Source organism: Tasmannia lanceolata, unplaced genomic scaffold, assembly GCF_043159265.1.
Source record: "Tasmannia lanceolata isolate RefF3 unplaced genomic scaffold, GAP_Taslan_0.1 ptg000037l, whole genome shotgun sequence".
Taxonomy (NCBI): domain Eukaryota; kingdom Viridiplantae; phylum Streptophyta; class Magnoliopsida; order Canellales; family Winteraceae; genus Tasmannia; species Tasmannia lanceolata.
Window position 1 is genome coordinate 28,429,862 of NW_027518714.1, and position 21,090 is coordinate 28,450,951.

The window sequence follows — 21,090 nt, forward strand, 5'->3', positions numbered from 1 at the left end:
CTGAGGCTCTCAAACGGCGAACAACATTGAGATGGCTCATGGGACGAAGATCTACAACCTGCATGCAAGGAAGAGACATTAGAAAACCACAAAAGTTAGGATTCTGGGGACGCTCTCCGATGCTTAAGTCATAAAGGGCAACAAATACGAACTGAGCTCTCTATGGGCTCAGTAAAAGCTAGGGAATGAATGGAATTGGATTCGTACCTTTGAGCCTTAATCCCGCTTTTATAGAGAAAGAGTCCCTACCAAATTAGGAAAGTTACCTCTCATGGACTCTCTCCCGATTGGCTAGCTTCCCAGGAATTTTGGTTTCCAAGATTATCCTTTGGCGGCTATAGTTGTAGGGTTTATAGGGCTTCTAGAAGAGCTGTGAAGTTATCCTTTTACCCTCTCCGGCTTTTGCGTCGGTGAATGCCACATGTCGGCCTCTGATTGGGCGTTGTTTTTTACCCCCAACACAAACCTCAGAAGCACAAGCTCGGTCAAATTAGCTTGGATCCCATCAAAGCCAAGCAGAATAGATAGCCCGTGAAAGAGTCATAAGCTTCAGCAAGGCAAGACCGCCAGCCTAGTCAAACCATTTCAAAGGCATAATAGACCAAACAGCTCGAATAGACCAGGTCGGGAAAATCAGTCCCAACGTGCATAGGAACACCTCAACCAGTCTACCTCGAATTCACTTGAATCTGAGAAGCTTGAACGACGTAAGCACCAACAAAGACCAACTCGGCGTATCAACATCAGATCCTCCCAAATCCGAGTAGAAGGCAACTATTGGTTCGTCAAGGTCAGAGATACCGAGCTACATTGGTCGGCCGATCTGCCACTAAAAGATAAAACCATGCTTATGTCCAACCTAAAAGTGATTCCCACATAAAAAGACTCGAGATATCAAACTGCCTCGGCCAAGCTACTTCAACTTCAACAAGAAATTTCAACTGAATTGCATTGGCTTAGGTGGGAGCATCTGAAGCTAAGCAATCTGAGCTACAGTTGTCAACTTGTGCAGTCAGAGACCTTGACAGAGCTAAGCAGGCCGGGGTGGAACCATCATTCTTAGCCTGATGACAGACAAGAAACCGAGCTATGCAAGCCGAGGTGAAAGCCCTTCAGGAAGAGGGTAACTTCGCCAACATGTCGTAGCCGACCTGGAAGATAGCCATATTGGACCAATTGCTGCCAGCAAGCCGACCTGCAGAGGTCGAGGTGCCAAAACAACTTCCTTGGCCCAGGACAACCAAAGGAAGTGGGGGCATGTGTTGAGGGTAAAAATCAGCACCCAATCAAAGGCCGACATGTGGCATTCATAGACTAAAAGGCTGGAGAGGGTAAAAGGGTAACTTCACAAATCTTTTAGAAGCCCTAGAAACACTAAAACTACAGCTTAAATTCACAGCCACCAAAGGATAATCATGGAAACCGAAATTCCAGGAAAGCCAGCTAATCGAAAGAGGGACCCGAGAGGTAACTTTCATAATTGGTTGGGGACTCTTACTGTATAAAAAGGGGACCAAGCCTCAAAGGTACGAATTCAATCACATTCATTCCTTTGCTTTCACTGAGCTCGTAGAAAGCTCAGTCCGTATCTATTGCCCTTTCTGACTTAGGCATCGGAAAGCCTCCTCGGAGTCCAAACTTCGACGGCTTTATGAAGTCTCTTCCTTGCTTGTAGGTTGCAGATCTTCGCCTCGGGAGCCATCTTAGCGTTGTTTGCCGTTCTCGAGTCTCAGACGAACACAACTCATTTCTCTTGAAAGTTTCACCAAAACACCCATCATTTTTTGCTTCTTGGAAACAAAAGGTCGAATGTTTATGTTGGAAAATTAAAGTATCATAAGGGCCTTTTTCTCAAGGGTTCCCAATCCCCTCACATTCCAACTAAACAGCTTCACGGGATAACAACTAGTTGAAGATGATTCCCACCCAAGTCATTCTTCTGCAACTTATGGATCAGCCTCCTAAGGGTCCTCAATTAAATTAAGTCATATCATAATTGAGATTGATTTGGAGCATGGCCTCTTTAGCAAAGTTATTGGATCCCTTTCCTGGTGAATTTTTAGGCAATCTAGAACGTTTGTCTTGTATTCACACATTCATGAGAAAAAACGCCTCACTTTCCATTCCGACAAAGGATAGCCCCAACGTTCTACAAGCCTTCATAAAGTGGTTCTCTACCAATTCGCTAATTCTTTCATGTTTGGCCTCTAATATCCGTTTGGTCCCCCTGCTACTAGGTGTGAGATGGTAATATACTCAATTTCATAGATAGACACCAAAGCCAGCTCATCATTTCGCGATCATCTCATCTGATTCGTGTAAAACATCAAGAATCTTTCACCCTCTTCATTGGTTAAATTCACTCATCCCCTCAACTGTTAAAAAAATATCATCCAAGCCTTGATTATGATACATTATAAGAATCAACATTCTCCCCTCGATGATGCAGCAATCCCTCTGAATTGACCAGAAACTGCTTCCTGTCTTTCAAGATCCAGTTCCATGCATACTCGATTGTCACACATACCAGATTGTCAATTGCCTCCTGGCCAAATCTAAATTTAGAGCCAGTCCTTGATACCAAATCCTAGGTTCCACTCCTATTACCCCCACCCCCCTGTAATTCAAAACATTGGATTGCCAGCCCCTGGGTTTTATTTCTGCTTGTCTATAAGAAGTAAACAATATAGGGTTTCGGTTTTGGCCTCAGCCAATACCGAAATTTCCACGAAAATTTTAAAATTCCAGCATAAATTTCGGTTTCGGTCCTGGCGGAAATTCGAAATTTCGGATTTAGGCCGAAATTTAAAACCATGGTCACAATAGAAAGTTAGATGATAATTTGTACTTGTTATATCTGAACAAGAGTGATATGAAGCCAACCTCCCGATGATGGACTGCCAATCCTAGCGACAAGATGGGTTCCAAACTGAGAGAAGCACTATTGGACCATGATCTCCTTTGAAGAGTTAGTATATCACGCTCCTATTGACTGGTCCACCGGAGGTAGTGGTACTACAAACCAGTGATCCCTTGACCCTGGCAGCCAAGAAACGATATGATTCATGAGCCTAAAAATAACCTATGGGCCCGACCCATGAGCAACATATGAACCAACACGTAGTCATCTCATCTCGAAAGTCGCATTGCTGGAGTTCCTAAGCTCAGTAAACGGGGACTACTACTCCGCAAGGTTTTAAATTTCCATTGCAGTCGACAAGAAAGAGGAAACATTTCAGTTTCAATTGGGAATTTTGGTGGAAATCTTGTAAAATCACGGAAACATATCAAATTATATGCAAATGACGAAATTTTAAGAGAACTTTGGGAATTGCTACCACTAAAAAAAGCACTTTGGGAAATGCTGGAATAAGCACAAATACATACTTAGAAACCATCACATAAGCAAGAAAGTCATCCATAAAGCATGTTGACAAAGATAAAAAATCTTAAATATTTTTCTACCTTTGCAATCGGTATTGACACCACTATTTGCACCATTTACATTTGAATGGCAATTTATCTATAAATGCAACAAATCAAAGGTTGAAACCAATGTTTAAAACAGTGGATGCCGCGCAGAAAGCGACCGAAGAAAATCCTAGTCGACTCAACACGACACGATCGAGTACTCGGTTGACGCGGTCATAATTCATGAGAGTCAAAGGAGTTTTTATTGATTCTGCAGGGCAAAACGCAGAATGCGGAGGCAAAACACAGAATGTGGCCGAGGTAAAAGGGAGTCAACTCTGGGGAGTCCACGATGACGGGGGGGAGGGGGGAGGGGGGAGGGGGGGGAGTGTTAAAACTATGGTTGAAACAACAGGGCCTTAGTAAACACCTAGTGACATGTGTTGTGGCACGTCTGGAATAGTAAAATATTTATAAAGTACAATATAATGAAGTGTCAGAAAGTAAAATGACCAGTCATCTCTCCAAGGACCCCAACTCTATGTCAATACTGCATAAAGTTAAAAGGCAGTATCGGTCTCATGTTGAACTACATCCCATGCATAAGATACAAGGTGGTATTGATCACCTACGCCATCTATGTTTAGTCCATAGGCTTAACCCAATGAAAAATGTCCTAAACTCATCCTCGTTAGTCTTTGATCCCTATTGGACCCGAGAAAGCCCAAACTGCGCCTGGTATACTGTTCTCAAGAGACCATTGATGCCCAACGGGCAGAAATTACTGAGACTCGAGCGATCAAAATTTAGCTTCAGTTTCCTAGAAGGGGTAAGACTGCGTACATCTAGCCCTCCCCAGACCCCGCAATGGCGGGAGCCTCATGCACTGGGCCACCCTTTTTTCCCAGAAGGGGTGGTTCCCACCTGGGTCAGGTGCCATCCTTGAAGCAACTGCTCGTCTTGATTACCTCCCAAGACTTGTAGAGATTCCACTAAAGGAAGATTTGATGCCCCACTAAACTAATATCGAGAAAATCTATCTCTGCAGACTGGTAAGACCCTTTGAGGTGCCTTTGAAAACTCTCTTTCTTCTTTCTTTACAAATAAGCCGGGTGGCAGCAAAAAAGGCTCCAAAGAATCTTGCCTCAGAAGCCATATGCAAGTACTAGTTGGCTGTCCTAAGATGGGCTGCAACAAGTGGGCTTAATCAAGCAGTAAAGGGAAGTCTTGAGGCCCTTGATTTCAATATGTTCAGTGGCAACGAAGGCCCTGACTGGTGGCTTCTGTAGCAAGCAAGATAATGAAGAAAATGCAGTTAGAACAGCAGGTGAATGAGCCTCTTGATGGAGCAGCAGCTGAACCAGTCGGGAGCATGGACAAATAGCAGTTGGCTGCTCTGGTTGGGAGGAAAGCGACCAGGAGCTTCAAGCATTTGCAGTCCATGGTCTGCAAACAAGGAGAAACAATGTGGAAAGCACTTCACGATTGGTGCTGGAATCGGTGGAAAGATACAGACACAAATATGTTTCTATTTGGGCTGTTCTTTCTGGAATCAGTCGATAACAAACCAACGTAGTGGTTCTTTGATAGATTGATTAAGATGATCAATCGGTTAGTAAGAAAGGTTTCCTTGCATGTAACAAGGCCAATAAGTTGAAGAAAAAACAAGCAGAATTTCCAGAATTCTGAAACTTGCAGTCTTTTGAAAGTTGAATATCAGTTGCTGTATCATGGAGTGGGGTGACTAGCGATAGTAGGTGCTTCTCCTGCTTTCACACGGAAAAACAATCAAGAAACAGAGGCTGGGTTGGGAGAGTACTGGGCTATGCATGATCAGTTTCTTGAAAACTTCTTGCACAAGACATGCAGGAAAAGATAAGATGTATAGAACCTAGAAGCAGAAGACAAAGCAGAGCCTTGCAAACCAAGCTATTATGGAACCTCCTCTGTAAAAATAACTCTCTTTGGTGCTCTTGGGTGTGCGCAAAATATGTGAGAAATAGGAACATCTGGACCCTTCCCACCCCTGCTAGACCATCTTGGGGGATTAGAAGCATTCTCAAATGCAGGGAGCAGGCCAAAATCCTCACCTGTTACAGTGTGGGAAAAGAAGTCGACATTGACCTCTGGGATCAACCGTGGCACCCAAAAGGGACTCTTCGCTGCCTCATCTGCCGCCATAATACTGACTCTCCCCTTGCATTCGTAACCAATCTAGCCCAGCTTCATCATGATGGAAATTGGAATCCTGTTCTGAACAAAGCATCTCTGGTTCGCGAAAAGAATCTGCTGATGGAAACTATATTCAATCATGAAGGTCTCTCCTTCCCCATTTGGAAACCTGCTGTCGATGGGCGCTATACAACAAAAAGACATCTTCAGAGAAAAATCGTGCAGGCCCTCATCGTTCTCAATGGTCTGGCATAAAAGTCACATCCCAAGAAATGCTCTCATTGCTTGGAAAGCAATACAGTACCGTCTCAGCACAAAAGATAGATTGAGTTTCAAAGGCCCATCTTTTAACCAATCCTGTGTGCTCTGCAACTCCACAAATGAAAGTGTAGACCAACTGTTCTTCCAATGTCGCTATTCCTCTTGGATCTGGAGATCCATTTTATGGCGTAGTGAATCCCGCAGGAAACCGCTGCCATCTCTCTCAGCCGAGGAAGAGTGGGTAAGGAAAAAAGCCCAAGGAAAAGGCCAAGCTGCAACTGCTCTGAAGCTCAGCTTCTCTTCTGCCATTCATAGGATCTGGTGTGAGCGCAACAACAGAATTTTTGAAGGAAAATCCAAGCACAAAAAGGCAATTCTGCAGGATATACTAACTGAAACTAAACTCAAAATCAACATGTTAAATATCAAGGATCACCTCAGCCCCAGTTTGATGAAAATAGCAGCAAATTTCGGCTACAGGTTCTCCCCTGCTATCTCATCAGAAAGCTTCTGCACGTGGGACAATCCAAACAGGGATGAGATCAAAGTCAATACTGATGCCTCCCTTGATTCCGATGGGGGAGGCATTGGCGGCATCTTAAGAGACCATGAAGGCATGGCTATAGCCATCTTCTCAGTTAACTTGGACAATGAAGAAATCTATGAATTAGAGCTGGAGGCCAACAAAGAAGGGATTGATTTGGCTAGATCGATGGGTGTCAAGAAGATTTGAATAGAATTTGACTCCAAATTCGCTGTTGAAGTCATCCTTGGTTTCTCCAACCCATCATGGAAAAAACTGAAAACAATATCTGACATCTTAGTGTCTAAATCGTGGTTCACCTCCTGGCGTATTAGCCACAAATGGCGTGAAGCAAATGCTGCTGCAGACATCCTCTCTAAGCGCTGCTTCCCTTTCAAAGGCAAACCCATCCCTAAGCCCCTTGTCCCTCCATCTCTTCTTCAATGTATTACCTCTGATTGTGAGGGGGTTGTCTAATCTAGATTGTAATTTTGCCAAGATCGGCCTTTTGGTTTTTTTTTTTTTTTTTTTTGGCCCTTGGGGTCCCATCCTCTGTACTCTCTTTCTCTTTGCTTAATATATCCGGTCAGGGTCCTGCCTAACCCCAGCTTACTCATCAAAAAAAAAAAGGACAAAGCAGAGGGTATCTATTTGGATCATAGATCTGATCAAAGGGATGATCATATCACAGGAAAGAGGATAGTACTGTTCTTGCATAAAACGAGAATGGATCAAAATTGGAGACTCTTATCCTAGGTAAAACGAGAATGGGTCAAAATTGAAGACTCGTTATTGTGATGGGATCGACGGCTGTCTTTAATTTTGATGGCACTTGGATCGCCTATTAAACTTGGGATGATCGGCCTTCAGACAATAAGCTTTGGCAATTTGCTCGTCTTCCTCTGATCAGAGCTGTCTGATCATAGGTTTGGACGTCTACCGATCACTGATATGAGAAATCGGACCAATCTGATCACCAATCTGAAACATCCAGCCTTCAATACAATTTCAACAGTCTGATCACGGGTCTCAGACTTCAGGCCATCGATCTGTTTGATCTAATGAAACTGATCTGTTTGATCTGATGAAACTGATCGGATGCAAATGCACCATATAGGTCAAAGACCCAATTCTAGTGCTCACGGGTAGACCTACAGTGAAGTAACGGGTAATGAACAGACTTGGCATCAGCAAGGCACAGTGCGGTGTGACTAAAAATTATCTTATGTCTGTGATGCAGATGGTCGAGCACTCGAGCGCAAAGCAGAATGCCAACACACGCCACGTGGCTTTGAAACTCCAAATTTTTCGAGCAGACAAGGGCAGGTTGAGGGGGGACTATGTGATTCAAGAAGTAACGGACAGTGAAAGTAATCTGCAAACCCTTTTGTCCACACCCTGCTTTTTTATGATTGATTTGATTTTGGCTAAAAGAGTCCCAACATTGTCTACTTCGAAATCAAAAAATTTATTCGGAACACTATGTTCCAGTCCATAGCACCATTTGATTATATGAATGTAATCTGCTACATCATTTTCTCTGTGAGAAGCAACACTATAAAGCATGGGGAACTAGCCTTTTAGTGTTCTATTGCCACACCAAATGTCCAGAAGTATCATATTTCGGGAGTCTTCTCTTCCAGTGACAATTACTTTTATCTAAAACCACAATTCCCTAGGCTCGACACAAATTTGACAACAACCCTAATAAAATAGTATAATGCATTACACACTTGTTGTTTCTTGAGAAACAGAGTTATTATAAATTCCAGGACATGATTGCTAAAATTGGAATAATATGGGAACTCTAAAGTTCAAAAACATCAGCTCGGCATTGAATCTATATCATGAGACAATAGTGAACATCATTCTCACAATGCAAAAAATAAAGGCAATATCACAAACAGAAAAATAAATGATAGGTACCTTCTGATCTTGAAGGGGTGTGCCTTTAACTGCAACCAATGCATTGATGGGGACACTCTCTGGGTGTGTAGGGAGTGTTGCCAACGTATGCAACAAGCCAACACGATCCTCTTCTGCTTCTCCAAGTCCTATTATTCCTCCTATTAATAGAAATTAGAGATTAGATATCAGCAACTCCCACATAAAACAAGTACAAGATCTTAGATTTGTACCTCAAGTTTTCTAGAAAGAAAAAGATCAGATCGAAAATCAAAATCGAGAGAACAGCGAGTTAGGAGCTCAACTCCATGGCAAAACAATTATGCCAAATATTTGGCTAATGATCTATTCAAATGAGATAAACATGCATGTCCATGTAAGAAAACTATGCTTGGTTAGATACGCTTAACAAGCTTAAGCTACGCAACCCAGAATTTAATCAATAATTAGCATTCCATAATCTATGCTTCATGAATCACAGAAAATCTAAGATGTTTGCTATTATATCTGGTAGTACCACAAACATTAAAACATATAGAAAGGCCACTGAACGCTGGTTAACCCTGTTACAAATGCGACTCAAGTAAAGGGGAAATTTTTAGGTTGACCGAATGCCACATTTATTTTCAAATAACTGACACTATGCTCTATTCCTGAAAAGATTACTTACCAAGAGTACTTTGGTCATTTCTTATGAACAGGTGTAACTTTGGTTTTTGATTCACACGAGGAATCAAGGATGCTGATTTTACCATTTTTTATTTGAAAAATGTCCTAATCATTTGAAACAAAGTAACATGTCAACGTAACCAAATTGAATGGTCTGTTAACCTTCCGTAACCCAGGTTCAAATCTGACATGTATCAATTCATTTATGTAATAAAAGGTTGCAGATTTTCTGAACTGACTTACCTGAGCAGACACTAATTCCTGCTTCACGGACGAATTGAAGAGTTTCCAGACGATCATCATAAGATCTCGTGGTTATGATATTCGGATAATACTCTCTCGAAGTATCTAGATTATGATTATATGCTGTAAGCCCCGCCTTCTTCAGTTCAATTGCCTGTTGCTTCTCTATCATTCCCAATGTGCAACATACTTCCATGCCCATATCCCTGTGAGCATTAGTGTTCATATAAAAGGGTAGCCGTCAGTGCCAACAAACTTCTCCAAGAAACAATTAAGAGCTTTGATTGTTCGTATAAATTCTAATAATATGTACAGAAAAAATATAAAAGATAACAGGAGAAAAGGTAATGAAAAGATCAGGATATTCTCCTAGAAATAACGACAAACCAAAAACATTGCATTTCATTAATTACGAAAAATATTGTTAACTACAGTTATAAAGAACCAAGTGAAGTAAACATAGGAGATGTAGGCTCAATAATTAAAATTCCAAATGTACAAATTGCTACCTCTACACATGATTCTTTTTCCTTTTTTTTTTTAAAAAAAAAATGAACCATCTATGCAAAAACGGTTAGCAAGATAATAGCTGATTCAGCTTCCCACGCACTTGGAAAAAAAGTTTTTTTTTTTTTAAATGTAAATTTTATTGCAATGAAGAACTATTACATCGGAGGGACCAGGTGTCCCACCACTGCACATGGAAAAAAAAAAAGTTAACACTTCAAATGCTTATGAGGGTCAAAAAATTTCATTAAAAAGGAAAGAGAAGAAATGGATCTGAGACCTTTCATGAGAGCCTCTGCTTCTGCACTAATATAGCACCGACCACCCTATGTTACCACCAGCATGCTGGTATGAACCATGATCTAGCATCAGTATAGTATGGATATGATTAGGAAAACCCTAAATGAAGAATTGAGCATATGACTCTTAACAAATATGCAGTGAGGGCCATGAGGTTTGTATCATTCCAGTTGTAAAGCATACATTTATACATCTTTTTTAACAAAACTTCCCCAAAAAGTCAACTAAATATTAGATTTGATGGTTTCTCTCTTAAAATGTAGTCAAATAGTGAGAAGATGCACGCTCTAGAGAATCCAAATGTGGCATAGGCATAGTCATGCTAATAAGCAGTACTTATGTAGTGCAGATATTCAAGTCCAAGTTAAGTATCCTGAAACATAGGCCATTTAGAATGGGTATCTTCATCCAAATTTTGCATGTCGGCTTGAATCCAGCATCCAGTCACAGGTAAAATTTTGTGCAAACTTCACTGCAAACTCCTGTTCTCTAACTGTTGGTCATTATATACACTTTAACTGTTTACAAAATGTACAACCAATAGGCAACTTGTTCAATTGGCTGAAACTGACAAATACTTTGCTAACAAGAAATAAGCACACCGTGTAATTCTGAAATAAATAAATAAATAAAACAATAATAGAACCAACTCCTAGACCTGTGGCAATCTGAAATTTTAACTTTCATTGCTTAATCTCTCCAGATAAATAATTCAAAATCATTTATTTGAACGTTTCGCATACCTTATTTCCTTTACATATTCAAGGATCTGATTGAAGTTGGTCTTCCTGCCCACAGTATCCCTCCATGCAGCGCCCATGCAAAAACGTGTACTACCTGCCTCTTTTGCCTACAAAACATTCAAACAAAATTATACAAAGAGCTTTCTCCGCCAGAGAGAGTGGAAAAGCGACTCGTCGTAGAAGCTTCGCTTCCGGGACAAAGCCAAAGGAGGTCAATTACAGAGACAGAGAGAGAGTAGAGCATAAGGAAAATAAACTACCTTCTTTGCTGCCTGCAAAACAGCATCCTTGTTCATCAGCTTTTGGGCTTTCAATCCAGTGTCATACCTGGAGGATTGTGGACAATATGAACAATCTTCACTACACCCGCCTGTCTTTACAGAAAGAAGAGTACACTGCTGCACTTCCCTAAATTTATGAACATGCCTATGGACTTTAGCCTACAAGAAGCCATACATATCAACGTATGTCATTTATCAAAAAAGAAGGCTCATAATTTTATGTCATGACAAATCCTTTGACACATAATACATGGGCACTTTAATTCAGAAGTTCCAGAACCAGGAAAGAAAATAGCTCTACATTACCATTTAAAAAAAATAGCTCTACATTTGAACCAAAACTGCATTGTGATACTCATGCACTTTCAAGGTTTCTAGCAATTCTCACTTTATTAGTATCAACATCAGTATATGAAAGGCACGTATTTAAGGTTCATCTCCTCATGCTTTAGGTTGTAACTTCATACAGTTGCAGTTAACACTTCAAATACTGGATTACCAAAACAAAAATCTCCACACTCACAAATACCATCCAATTCAAACAGCTCAAGAAAACTGACCAATTTAAATTATCCAGTTTTACCCCCTCAAAAGGCACTAGACATGCTGTGCACACCTTAGTTGTAGAAATGAGAGTAAAAGGAGAACAGTGTTATTGAGAGTAGAAACCAGACCAGTGGCTGAACCGGTAAAGGGGGCGATTGGGTCGATACCAATTAAACCACATTCAAACTGAACTGAAAAATGATTTCAGCAGGACATCATAAATATTTTGATCAATATAAAATGTAGATATTTAAGAAAAATAGGCAACAAAAGGAAATGTTAGGCTTTTCAAAGAAAGAAGGTAAATTTAGGGGAAACAATTAAAACTAGGGTGCTCTGTCAGGAATTGCATGCAACTAGAATGGGAAAGAATAATAAGATGAATGAACCCTGGTATAGGATTTAAAATCTTGAAGGAGATGAACTTTCACCCCATTGGAAACCGATCCAGCATGCCTCAATCAACCTTTCACAGTCTGTAAATACTCATTGTGCTCAAGCTACTGGCTATTTCTTGATAGTAGTCATCCCCAAATGTCAGAACTCACGAGAACAATCCTGTTCATTCTGAACCTACCCACCACAACTTCCTCATAATCCCTCTAATGGAACCAAACCATCAAATCCTTCCCGATGGCAGATCTTTCCTTCGATCTCCATGGCCAGATCTTGTGATTCACATCAAAATTCCTCGCCGCCAAATCTCCAATAAATCGAGGAGGCCAAAGTCCAGGGCGAGACATTCATTCCCTCTTGGAAGGTCGGAGACATATTCCGCCATTCATAACCAGAGGGTTGGAGTGGAAATGTGCTTGAATAGTGTTCTACCGAACGATAGAGAAGAATTACGGAAGCTAAGTTCTGGGGCTTTGAGCCGCTCTTTCCTTCATCAGCAGAAGATAGTAAGCACTGTTGAGCCTTTCCTTTTTCCTTTTTCTCTTTATGCCGCATGAACTAATACCTTGATATCCTTTGTTAGATGAATGATCTCAGTGTCATGGCCTCCAACCGTATCATGGACACCCTAGCGGGCAACTTGAAGCTCAGGGAAGTAGTTAGCGGCCTAGAGGGGAAGAACCATTCTCTGGAAACCCGAGTGTCCGAACTAGAGACAGAGGAAAAAACCGACAAGGAGATCATTAGTTCTTTGCGTAAGGATCTGGAGGATGCGGTGAGGAAGTTTAAGGAGTCCGAAGAGGCCCTCAACGAGCTCACTAAAGATCGGGCGGCGGCTGAGGCTCAAGCGGTGGCCAAATTTAAACAAAGCGAGGCAATGCTAGATCTACGATGACCAAAAATCTCCACTCACTACCTCAAACCTATAGAAAAGTGTGGAAAATAAGCTTCATAAATGACTTATATACACCACTAAATGGTCTATATAATTCCCTTAGGATGCTCTTTTTATCTATTTATGTGTATAGATAAAAATATTATATATATATATATATATATATATATGTGTGTGTGTGTGTGTGTATTTTAGTATTTATAAGATCTGTTTTTTATGCCCTTCGGTCCCACAGGATCTCTTTTTATCTATTTATGTGTGCACATATAAAAATATTATATATATATATATATGAGGAAAGTGTTCCTGAGCTCGAGCTCAAAAACTTATGTGTGCCTACATTTTTGGGGTGATCCAAAGCATTCATTTGAAAGGCCCTTACATGGATAGGGTGTGTACCAAAAATCAGGTCGTTCGGATCATCCTAACCCATCCAAAAGTGGAGGGAAAAATGGACACGTATAGTTTCTCCACGGATCTGCCCAATTTTTCCCTCTACAAATGGAAGGGTTAGGATGATCCTAACCACCTGATTTTTGGTACACACCCTATCCATGAAAGGGCCTTTCAAATGAATGCTTTGGATCACCCCAAAAATGTGGGCCCACATGAGTTTCTGAGCTCGAGCTCAGAAACACTTTCCTCTCTCTCTCTCTCTCTCTCTCTCTCTCTCTCTCTCTCTCTCTCTCTCTCTCTCTCTCTCTCTATATATATATATATATATATATATATATATATATAAGAGTATGGTAGTATTTATAAGATCGGTCTTTTATGCCCTTCGGTTAAGAACTTTCTTGTAAATTGATTTGCTTTGATTTATATAGAGGTCAGAAGGGGTGAGGGTGACTTGAACTCCTTCCTCAATTTCATGGATTTTGCTCTTTCTTCTTTTCCATGTTCTTAGATCAAGCATAGTTTGACATGATATCAAAGCAAGATTGATTGAAATTAAGACATTGTACATCCACCAATTCGAAAACCTGATCCTCTATTCTCCATTCTATACTCCTTTGTCTTGTGGCTCTCCCTTCCGCTATTGGAATTGAGGCCTTAAACTAAAACATCCATTCACTTGTCTTGTGGTTGTAGCTGTACCTTCTGCTACTGTAGACTTCTTGTCTTATGCGCTATCGGAGTCGGTATATCTCGATCTTGTGTTCATATCTCTTCTAGAGATTTTGAACCTAGTTTTTGCAAAAACACTAATTCATCTAATTCATCTCCAACCAAATCTTTTATCTTTCTGACAACCAAATCCTTCCTGATCAAACATTAGAAACCATAATCCAAGTTCTTCATCCAATTGAAACCCTTGCTCCTTGCTTAATTGTGGGGGCCTACAGTCCTTATTGTATCTACCATAATCCAACCTCTTCATTCAATTGGTTTCTATTAGTGTATGTATATGCCTATGGGCATCTTGGTCTTTTGTATATCTCTCGTTACATATATATACATAAGTGAGGGGGAGACTCTCCAACTCACTCTTTCTCTTCTTCCTCTTTCTTTCTCCCTCTTCGGTGGCTTCTAACAGGGTATCAGAGCCAAAGGTCTCGAGTTCAAACCTCCCGGATAGCAAAAATCCACATGCGATGGTCGGCCCAAAGTGGGACCACATGTGCCACATGTTTGCCAAGTAGGCCACACATGCGAGGGAGTGTTAAAGTATAAAAGATAAATAACGCCTTTCTCCAACAGCTTAAGCTTTTGGAGAAGTTGGTTAGTTAACAAAATTGATTAGCAATTTCAAAGTAAAAGCTACGAAATGCATTAAAAACTTCTGAACGATCTTTAAGTAGAAACAACCATGCAGCTCGTGAGAAATAATCCACAAATATAACAAAATATCTAAAACCATATAAATAGACGGTATGTAAAGGGCTCCATATGTGTGAATGAATTAGTTCAAAAAGATGCGACGAACGACGAATACCACGCGAAGGAAAAGACACTCGATGGTTCTTTCCCAACTCATAAGACTCACAAGAAAACGACTCAACAGAACTAGCAATAAAAGGAGATTTTTGAAGCTTCTTGGCATTAGGGTGGCCCAAACAACAATGCCACTGATAAGCATCAACAGAAGTACGAAGAGCAGCACCAGCAGGTCTTGAATCAAGATAGTAGAAGCCACCAATCTCACGGCTCAAACCAATCATCGTCCTAGTCTTCAAATCCTAAAAGGTGCAATAAGAGGGAAAGAAAGAAACAGAACAATTTAGAGTTTTTGTCATTTGACACACATACAATAAAATAATAGGAAATGAAGGAACATAAAGAACAGAAGATAACAAAGGCCATTAGAGATGGAGACTACACCAACCCCGGAGACAGGTGATGTAGTTCCATCTGCTAATGTTAGTATGAGGGACACTTGAAGGGGCAGACTGAAAAGAAGGAGATTAAAATTACCAGTCATGTGATGAGATGACCCTGAATCAATGAGCCATGATCCAGAAGCAGATCCAAAAAGAAAACAAGACGAGCTACCTGGATGGGCAAATGTGGCAGTGGGCTGCTTGCCTCTATCATGTTGTCGCACAATTTCCTCATATTTAGCACAATTGACAAGCATTGAGTCCGTAAAGGCCGATGCAGCAGGAGCAAAAGGAGCAGGGGGCTATCAAAAGCAGCAACAGAATCAGTAGTGGAGCGGTAGGAGCAAAGATCTGGGTGTAAATCATAACAGTAGTCAACATTGTGGCCATCCATACGATAGTGGGTACAATATCGAAACCCACAACCACAACCTCCCCCTGAATCACGGCTACGGACACGGCCAGCACCATCACGGCTACGACCACAGCCACTACTATCACGACCATGGCCAAATCTCTTAAAAACACGGTCGCGATCTCCAACAATAGAAGTAGAAAGTGCAGACCCACCAACACGCTGGTCAGTGACCAGAACAGTCCTCATACGCTGTACCCAAGAAAACGTGTCAGCAAGAGGCAGAAGAGAGCCAGAACTGACGATCTGCTGGCTAACCGGGGCCCAAGGAGTCATGATAGCGAACAACACGCAAGTCCTCCTTACGCTTTGCAAGAACAATAGGATCTACTGTGAATGGCATAAGTAGGTCAAGCTGCTGACAAAGGGCAACATAAGAACTGTAATGATCTGTTATGGAATTCTCCCCACGATGGAAACCAAGCCAGTCAGAGAAGAGATCACACACTCGTGTGACGTTATCAGCTCCAGAGTACAAAGTTGCCGCATGGTCCCAGACTTCCTTAGAGGAATCAAGATACATCATATTAGCAGCCACCTAGGGTTCCATACAACTCCATAAAAAAGATCGAATCACTGCATCCGCCTGTTCCCATCTCTCATAGGAGGAATCTGTAGCGGATGGAGGGAAACGCTCAAGAAAGTGAACTTCACCCTAACCAAGAAGATATGTACAAACTGCCCTCCGCCAAGGAGGGTAATTTTTCCCATCAAGTCTTATGGAAGTCATCCGGAGAGGGGCCTCTGTGTGGTAATAACTAGATATAGAAGCGGTAGTGGAAGGAGGGACCCCATCAACCTTAAGGGAGGCCAGTTGCTGTGAAGACAAATCAAATGGATCCATAATAACAACCAAAAACAGTCAGAAACCACAACACTAATGTCGGGAACAACTGCCAGCAAGCAACCTCCAATACTCGGGAAGGCAATACTATCAACCCAAAATATCAAACCACGAATAATAGGAATGTCATGAAACATCCGAAAACCAACAACAACAACAAAGGCCAATCGAGATACAATGTATTGTTTATAGCAACCTGTTTTTTCGGCTCCATACAAAGGTTGATGTCGTTTCCTTCTTTGGTAGAACACTCTACTTCTAATTATATTTGGTAGAACACATTGCATAGAGGTTGCTAGCTTCCGGCGTGAATGGCGGAGTTCTGGCGTAAACCTGGTCCTGGTGGTGTGAATGGTGATTTGCGGGTGGCGAGCGGAGCTAACTTAGTGCCTTTAGGAGTGGGGAGTGTGTTAATGGATTGGAAAGGGGGGTCTTAGGCGTGAACCTGGTGCCGGGTGTTTGGTCAAGGGGCGAGAGGGGCGTAGCGTCTGGAGCGAATCTGGTGCCTCTGGGCAGGGTTGGAGGATCAATCTCGGTGATGAATGATGCAAATTTGATTCCTATCGGGGGTCTCAATCGTAGATCAGCTCAGCAAGGGGATAGATGGAAGTTTGTAAAAAACAAAAAGGACAAAAGAATAGAAAGGGTTTCTAGGAGACGAAGAGAGGGTGATCTTGGGGACTGGAGATGTTGTCGTTGTGGCTTCAGGAACTTTTGGAAAAGATTGCCATGCTGGACTTGTAGCAAGATTTGATCGAATCTGGATTTTAACATTCCTTCCCCTCCGGCAGTGAGACCGAGGAGTCAGGAGGATTCCGATGGGTTGAATCTGGAGCAAAGGGATACGAGAGCTGGTGTGGCTCATCCGCTAAAATCGGAAGACGTTGCTTTCAGTATAGAGGCAATGCCCCTAAAATCTATTAGTAACGCAGACATAGGCATCTCGGTAAGTATCAAACAGGGGTGGTTTGGAGATCTGGCAGCTCTTGAGAGGTGGTTGAATCGAAAAAGTGGTGCTCAATGTGAAGTTGTGGTTTACAAAATCTCTGAACTGGAAGTTCTAATTTCACCTCCGATGGGATTTAATCGGTTTCATCTCATTTCAACCTAGAGAGATGCCATTAATTCTTCGTTTATTGAGCTTCTTCTTTGGGACTCGAAATTTCCGAAAGAGGGGAAATCCTTATGGTGGAATATATCAGGCGTGCCTCCGGAGGCATGGTGTGAGGACAATTTCAAGAGAAAAGGGGAAAAGATAGGAAGGGTGGTTGAGTTGGACCCATCGTGTCAAGCTGGTAAAGGGTATTCTTGGGTCAGAATCTTAGTATCCACAGTAGGCAAAGTTGGGAAGGAATTTACCATTCAAGTTTCTTTGGACGGTTAAGTCAGATGGGTGCTTGTGAAAAAGGAAGAGACTGGAGATGCTAATTGCTTTGGTAGTGTTTCTGGAAAATTTGTAGGTAGTGAGGAGTCGTCGGAAGAGGAAGCTGGGAGTGAATCGAGTGATGATTTTGGGGCTGAGGAGTCGGTTATGGGTGAGGAGATGTTTCCCGGAGTGGCGGAGACCGGCGAGGAATTCCATGAATCTCAGCTGGCTGAGAAGCAGGTTCCGGCTCACAATAGTGCTCAGAGCTATTGTGCACTTCATGCAGCGCATGTTAGACGGGAACCACATGGCGGTTCTTTTGAAATTCAGAATGAGGTGTCTCCTGCTGGTTACAGGTGGCGAAGTTTGTGTGGAGAAGCTCGTTCTTATGTCTCAGCGGTGGACCCTTCTGTCTTGATCAACAGCTTTTTCGATATTTGGAAGGCGATTTCCCCAAGTAATCCGCGCCAGCTGGAGTCTCCAGATATTTTTGTCGAGCACTAATTTAGTGGGCCCCCTATGTCAATCTTAAGAGTATCTGGGTGGGGTTAGGTCAGATAACTATTTGGCCCATTCTGAAGATAACCCAATGTTTAAAGGAGATTTTATTGATTCAGGGCTTGTATCAGGATTCGTTCAGGGGTTCTATCTGGGCCTGCAGGTTTATTCATCCCAGAGCTTGCGTTACAACTTTTTGGATGATGGATCTGGTCTTGGTGAGAGCCCAATCAGTGCTTCGCTTTCTATATCGGGGGATAGAGTGGAGGAGGTCTCTTCGGCAAGGGGAGGTAGGCGTCGGAATTTTCTTGATAACGCTCTGTGTCGTGGTGTTGCAACCCGTCTGATCTTCAATGATGAATCGAAGATGGGGTTTCTGATAATTATCCTTGTGTTCGTGGAGGGCTCCAAGTCAAGCCTCGTTTCGTTTGTATTATTTATTATTGTGGCTCATGGAGAAATTATTGGGATTTATGTGGCAATATCTGGATTGATCTGGCTAAAAGTGGTCCTCAATTCGATCTATCTACAGTTAATTTTGTTAAGATTCTGATGGGAAATTTATCCTTTTCTTTGGATCCGTCAGTTGGTGGGATGGTAAAAGAAAAATTAATGCGCTTTTGGGAGTAGAGGGAATTCTCTTGTTTGCCTCAAGTCTCAGAATAGTTATTTCTGAAGGTATCCTAGGAAGCAAAAGGTTGCCTTGGTAGCTGGATCTTGTATAGCCTTTGTTCCGAAGAATCAAGATGTGCATGATGCCCCAGAATTTCTTTCCAATCTGCAAGCTTCATCTTCGGAAAATATGGAGTGTTCTTCTAGCAGTAAGCAGTGGGATGGCCATAGGGAAGATGCTATTCAATTTCTTGGAAATCATACTCTGGGAGTTAGCAAGAAGTTGGGGCTGATCTTTTCTGGTTCCGTTGAGGAATTCAGATCAGAATCATTTTGTCTGAGTTGAGGGACTCTAGTGTTCATGAACAATCGATCAATAGATCAGAGGAGATCCAGAGAAAGAAAATTGGGGAACTACATAGGTTGAAATCCGATATTAACTATGATGGTGGTATTGATGAATCTGCTTCTACCTCGAAGATTATTGGGCAGAATAATAGCGTAAGAAGGGGGAGGAAGTCCAGAAATATTGTTTTATCATGAAGATAGTGTCCTGGAACATAAATGGTCTAGGGTCTATTGATAAAAGAATTCCAAGTGAAAGAGATTGTGAGGAAGATGAAACCAAATCTCATCTGTGTTCAAGAAATCAAATTGGAGTCGATACCCAAAAATGATATTCGAAGTTTAGGGCCTAGAGCGGAGTGGGATTTCTCGTATGTGGCTTCAGTTGGTGCTTCTGGGTTGCTTGGGATGAGAATTTTTGGAGTAAACAGGAAGAGTGGAGGGGTAAATTCACCATTTCTATCTCTCTTCGAAAAGTGGAGGACAATTCGATGTGGCTTTTTTCTGGAGTTTATGGTCCTATCATTAACGCGGAGAAACGACTATTTTGGGAGGAGTTAGGAAGGGTTAGGGTCACTTGCTCTTATCCTTGGTGTATTGGGGGAGATTTTAATGAGATTAAGGAAGTAGGGGATAGATAGGGTTGCCGGAGAAGAAGTCAAAATATGAGGGCTTTTGCAGACTTTTTAGCAAAGTATGAATTAATTGATTTACCCCTTTCAGGTGATGCCTTTACGTGGTCTAGGGGCCAAAGTAGGAGTCGGCTAGATCAGTATCTTATTTGCCGTGGTTGGTTGAATTTGAATCCTGAGGTGTATCAAAAAGTCCTTGCACATTCTGTCTCTGACCATTGTCAAACTCTTCTTCTTGATCCAAGGTTGGAATCATGGGGCCCTCCGCATTTCAGATTTGAAATAGCATGGCTTAATTTCCCTCAGATGGAGGAAAGAATGGGAGATTGGTGGGTTCCTCTTCATGTTGAGGGTCCAGCTGATGTGATTATTGGTCATAAGCCGAGACATGTGAAGAAAAAGGTGAAAGATGGGTGGAAGAAAGGAAGCGGCAGTCCTTCGGGCAAAAACTTTGGTTGGAGAATCGATTGATGATTCTGATGGCTTTAGAGGAGTGGTTTGGGTTCTGAGGAAGATGGTGAGGAGTTGGGAAGGATTAAACAAGAAAAGAGAAGTTTGTTACTTCACGAGGAGATAATGTGGAGGCAAAAATCTAGAGTGCAGTGGTTGTCGGAGGGAGATAAAAACACGGCGTACTTTCATGCAATGGCGAGTGCCCGTAGGAGGAGGAATAGAATTGAATATCTGAATGTGAATGGTAATTTGGTGTCTTCGAAAGAAGATATTTCTAAAGCTATTTTAGATTTCTTCTCGTTCTTGTATTCCTCTGAAGGTAAATTCCGTACTATTCCTGAAGAGGTGGATTTTAGCAGTTTGAGTTTGGAGGAAAACTCTAGATTGGAAAGGCCCTTCACGGAGGAGGAAGTTGAAGCGGGGTTGTTCTTATTAGCTGGAGATAAGGCTCCCGGACCCGATGGCTTCTGCTTAGCCTTCTTTAAATCTTGTTGGTCTTTCGTTAAAGAAGATATTATTAGATTCGTCTATGAGTTTTATGAGGGGTTGACATTGGATAGGGGTACGGGTGCTACCTTCATAGCACTGATCCCTAAAGTGGTTGGTGCTCGTAGAGTTTCAAAGTTTAGCCCTATTAGTTTGGTGGGGTGTCTTTATAAAGTGTTGGCAAAAGTTTTAGTTGATCACCTAAAAGTGGTTCTTCTTTCTATCATTTCCGATAATCAGAGTGCTTTCGTAAGTAAGAGGCAAAT

At 41.8% G+C, this 21,090-nt stretch overlaps 1 protein-coding gene across 1 annotated transcript in view; it reads right to left on the bottom strand.

Moving 5' to 3' along the window:
- BIO2 (Radical SAM superfamily protein) overlaps positions 1–21,090 on the bottom strand; it is a 46,579-nt gene that overhangs the window by 18,163 nt on the left and 7,326 nt on the right. The window contains exons 2-5 of the mRNA XM_077371267.1: positions 10,995–11,174; positions 10,735–10,841; positions 9,185–9,390; positions 8,294–8,433 (exon numbers count right to left, since the gene is read on the bottom strand). Coding sequence (XP_077227382.1) covers positions 8,294–8,433; positions 9,185–9,390; positions 10,735–10,841; positions 10,995–11,174 — 633 coding nt within the window. The remainder of the gene's footprint in view (positions 1–8,293; positions 8,434–9,184; positions 9,391–10,734; positions 10,842–10,994; positions 11,175–21,090) is intronic.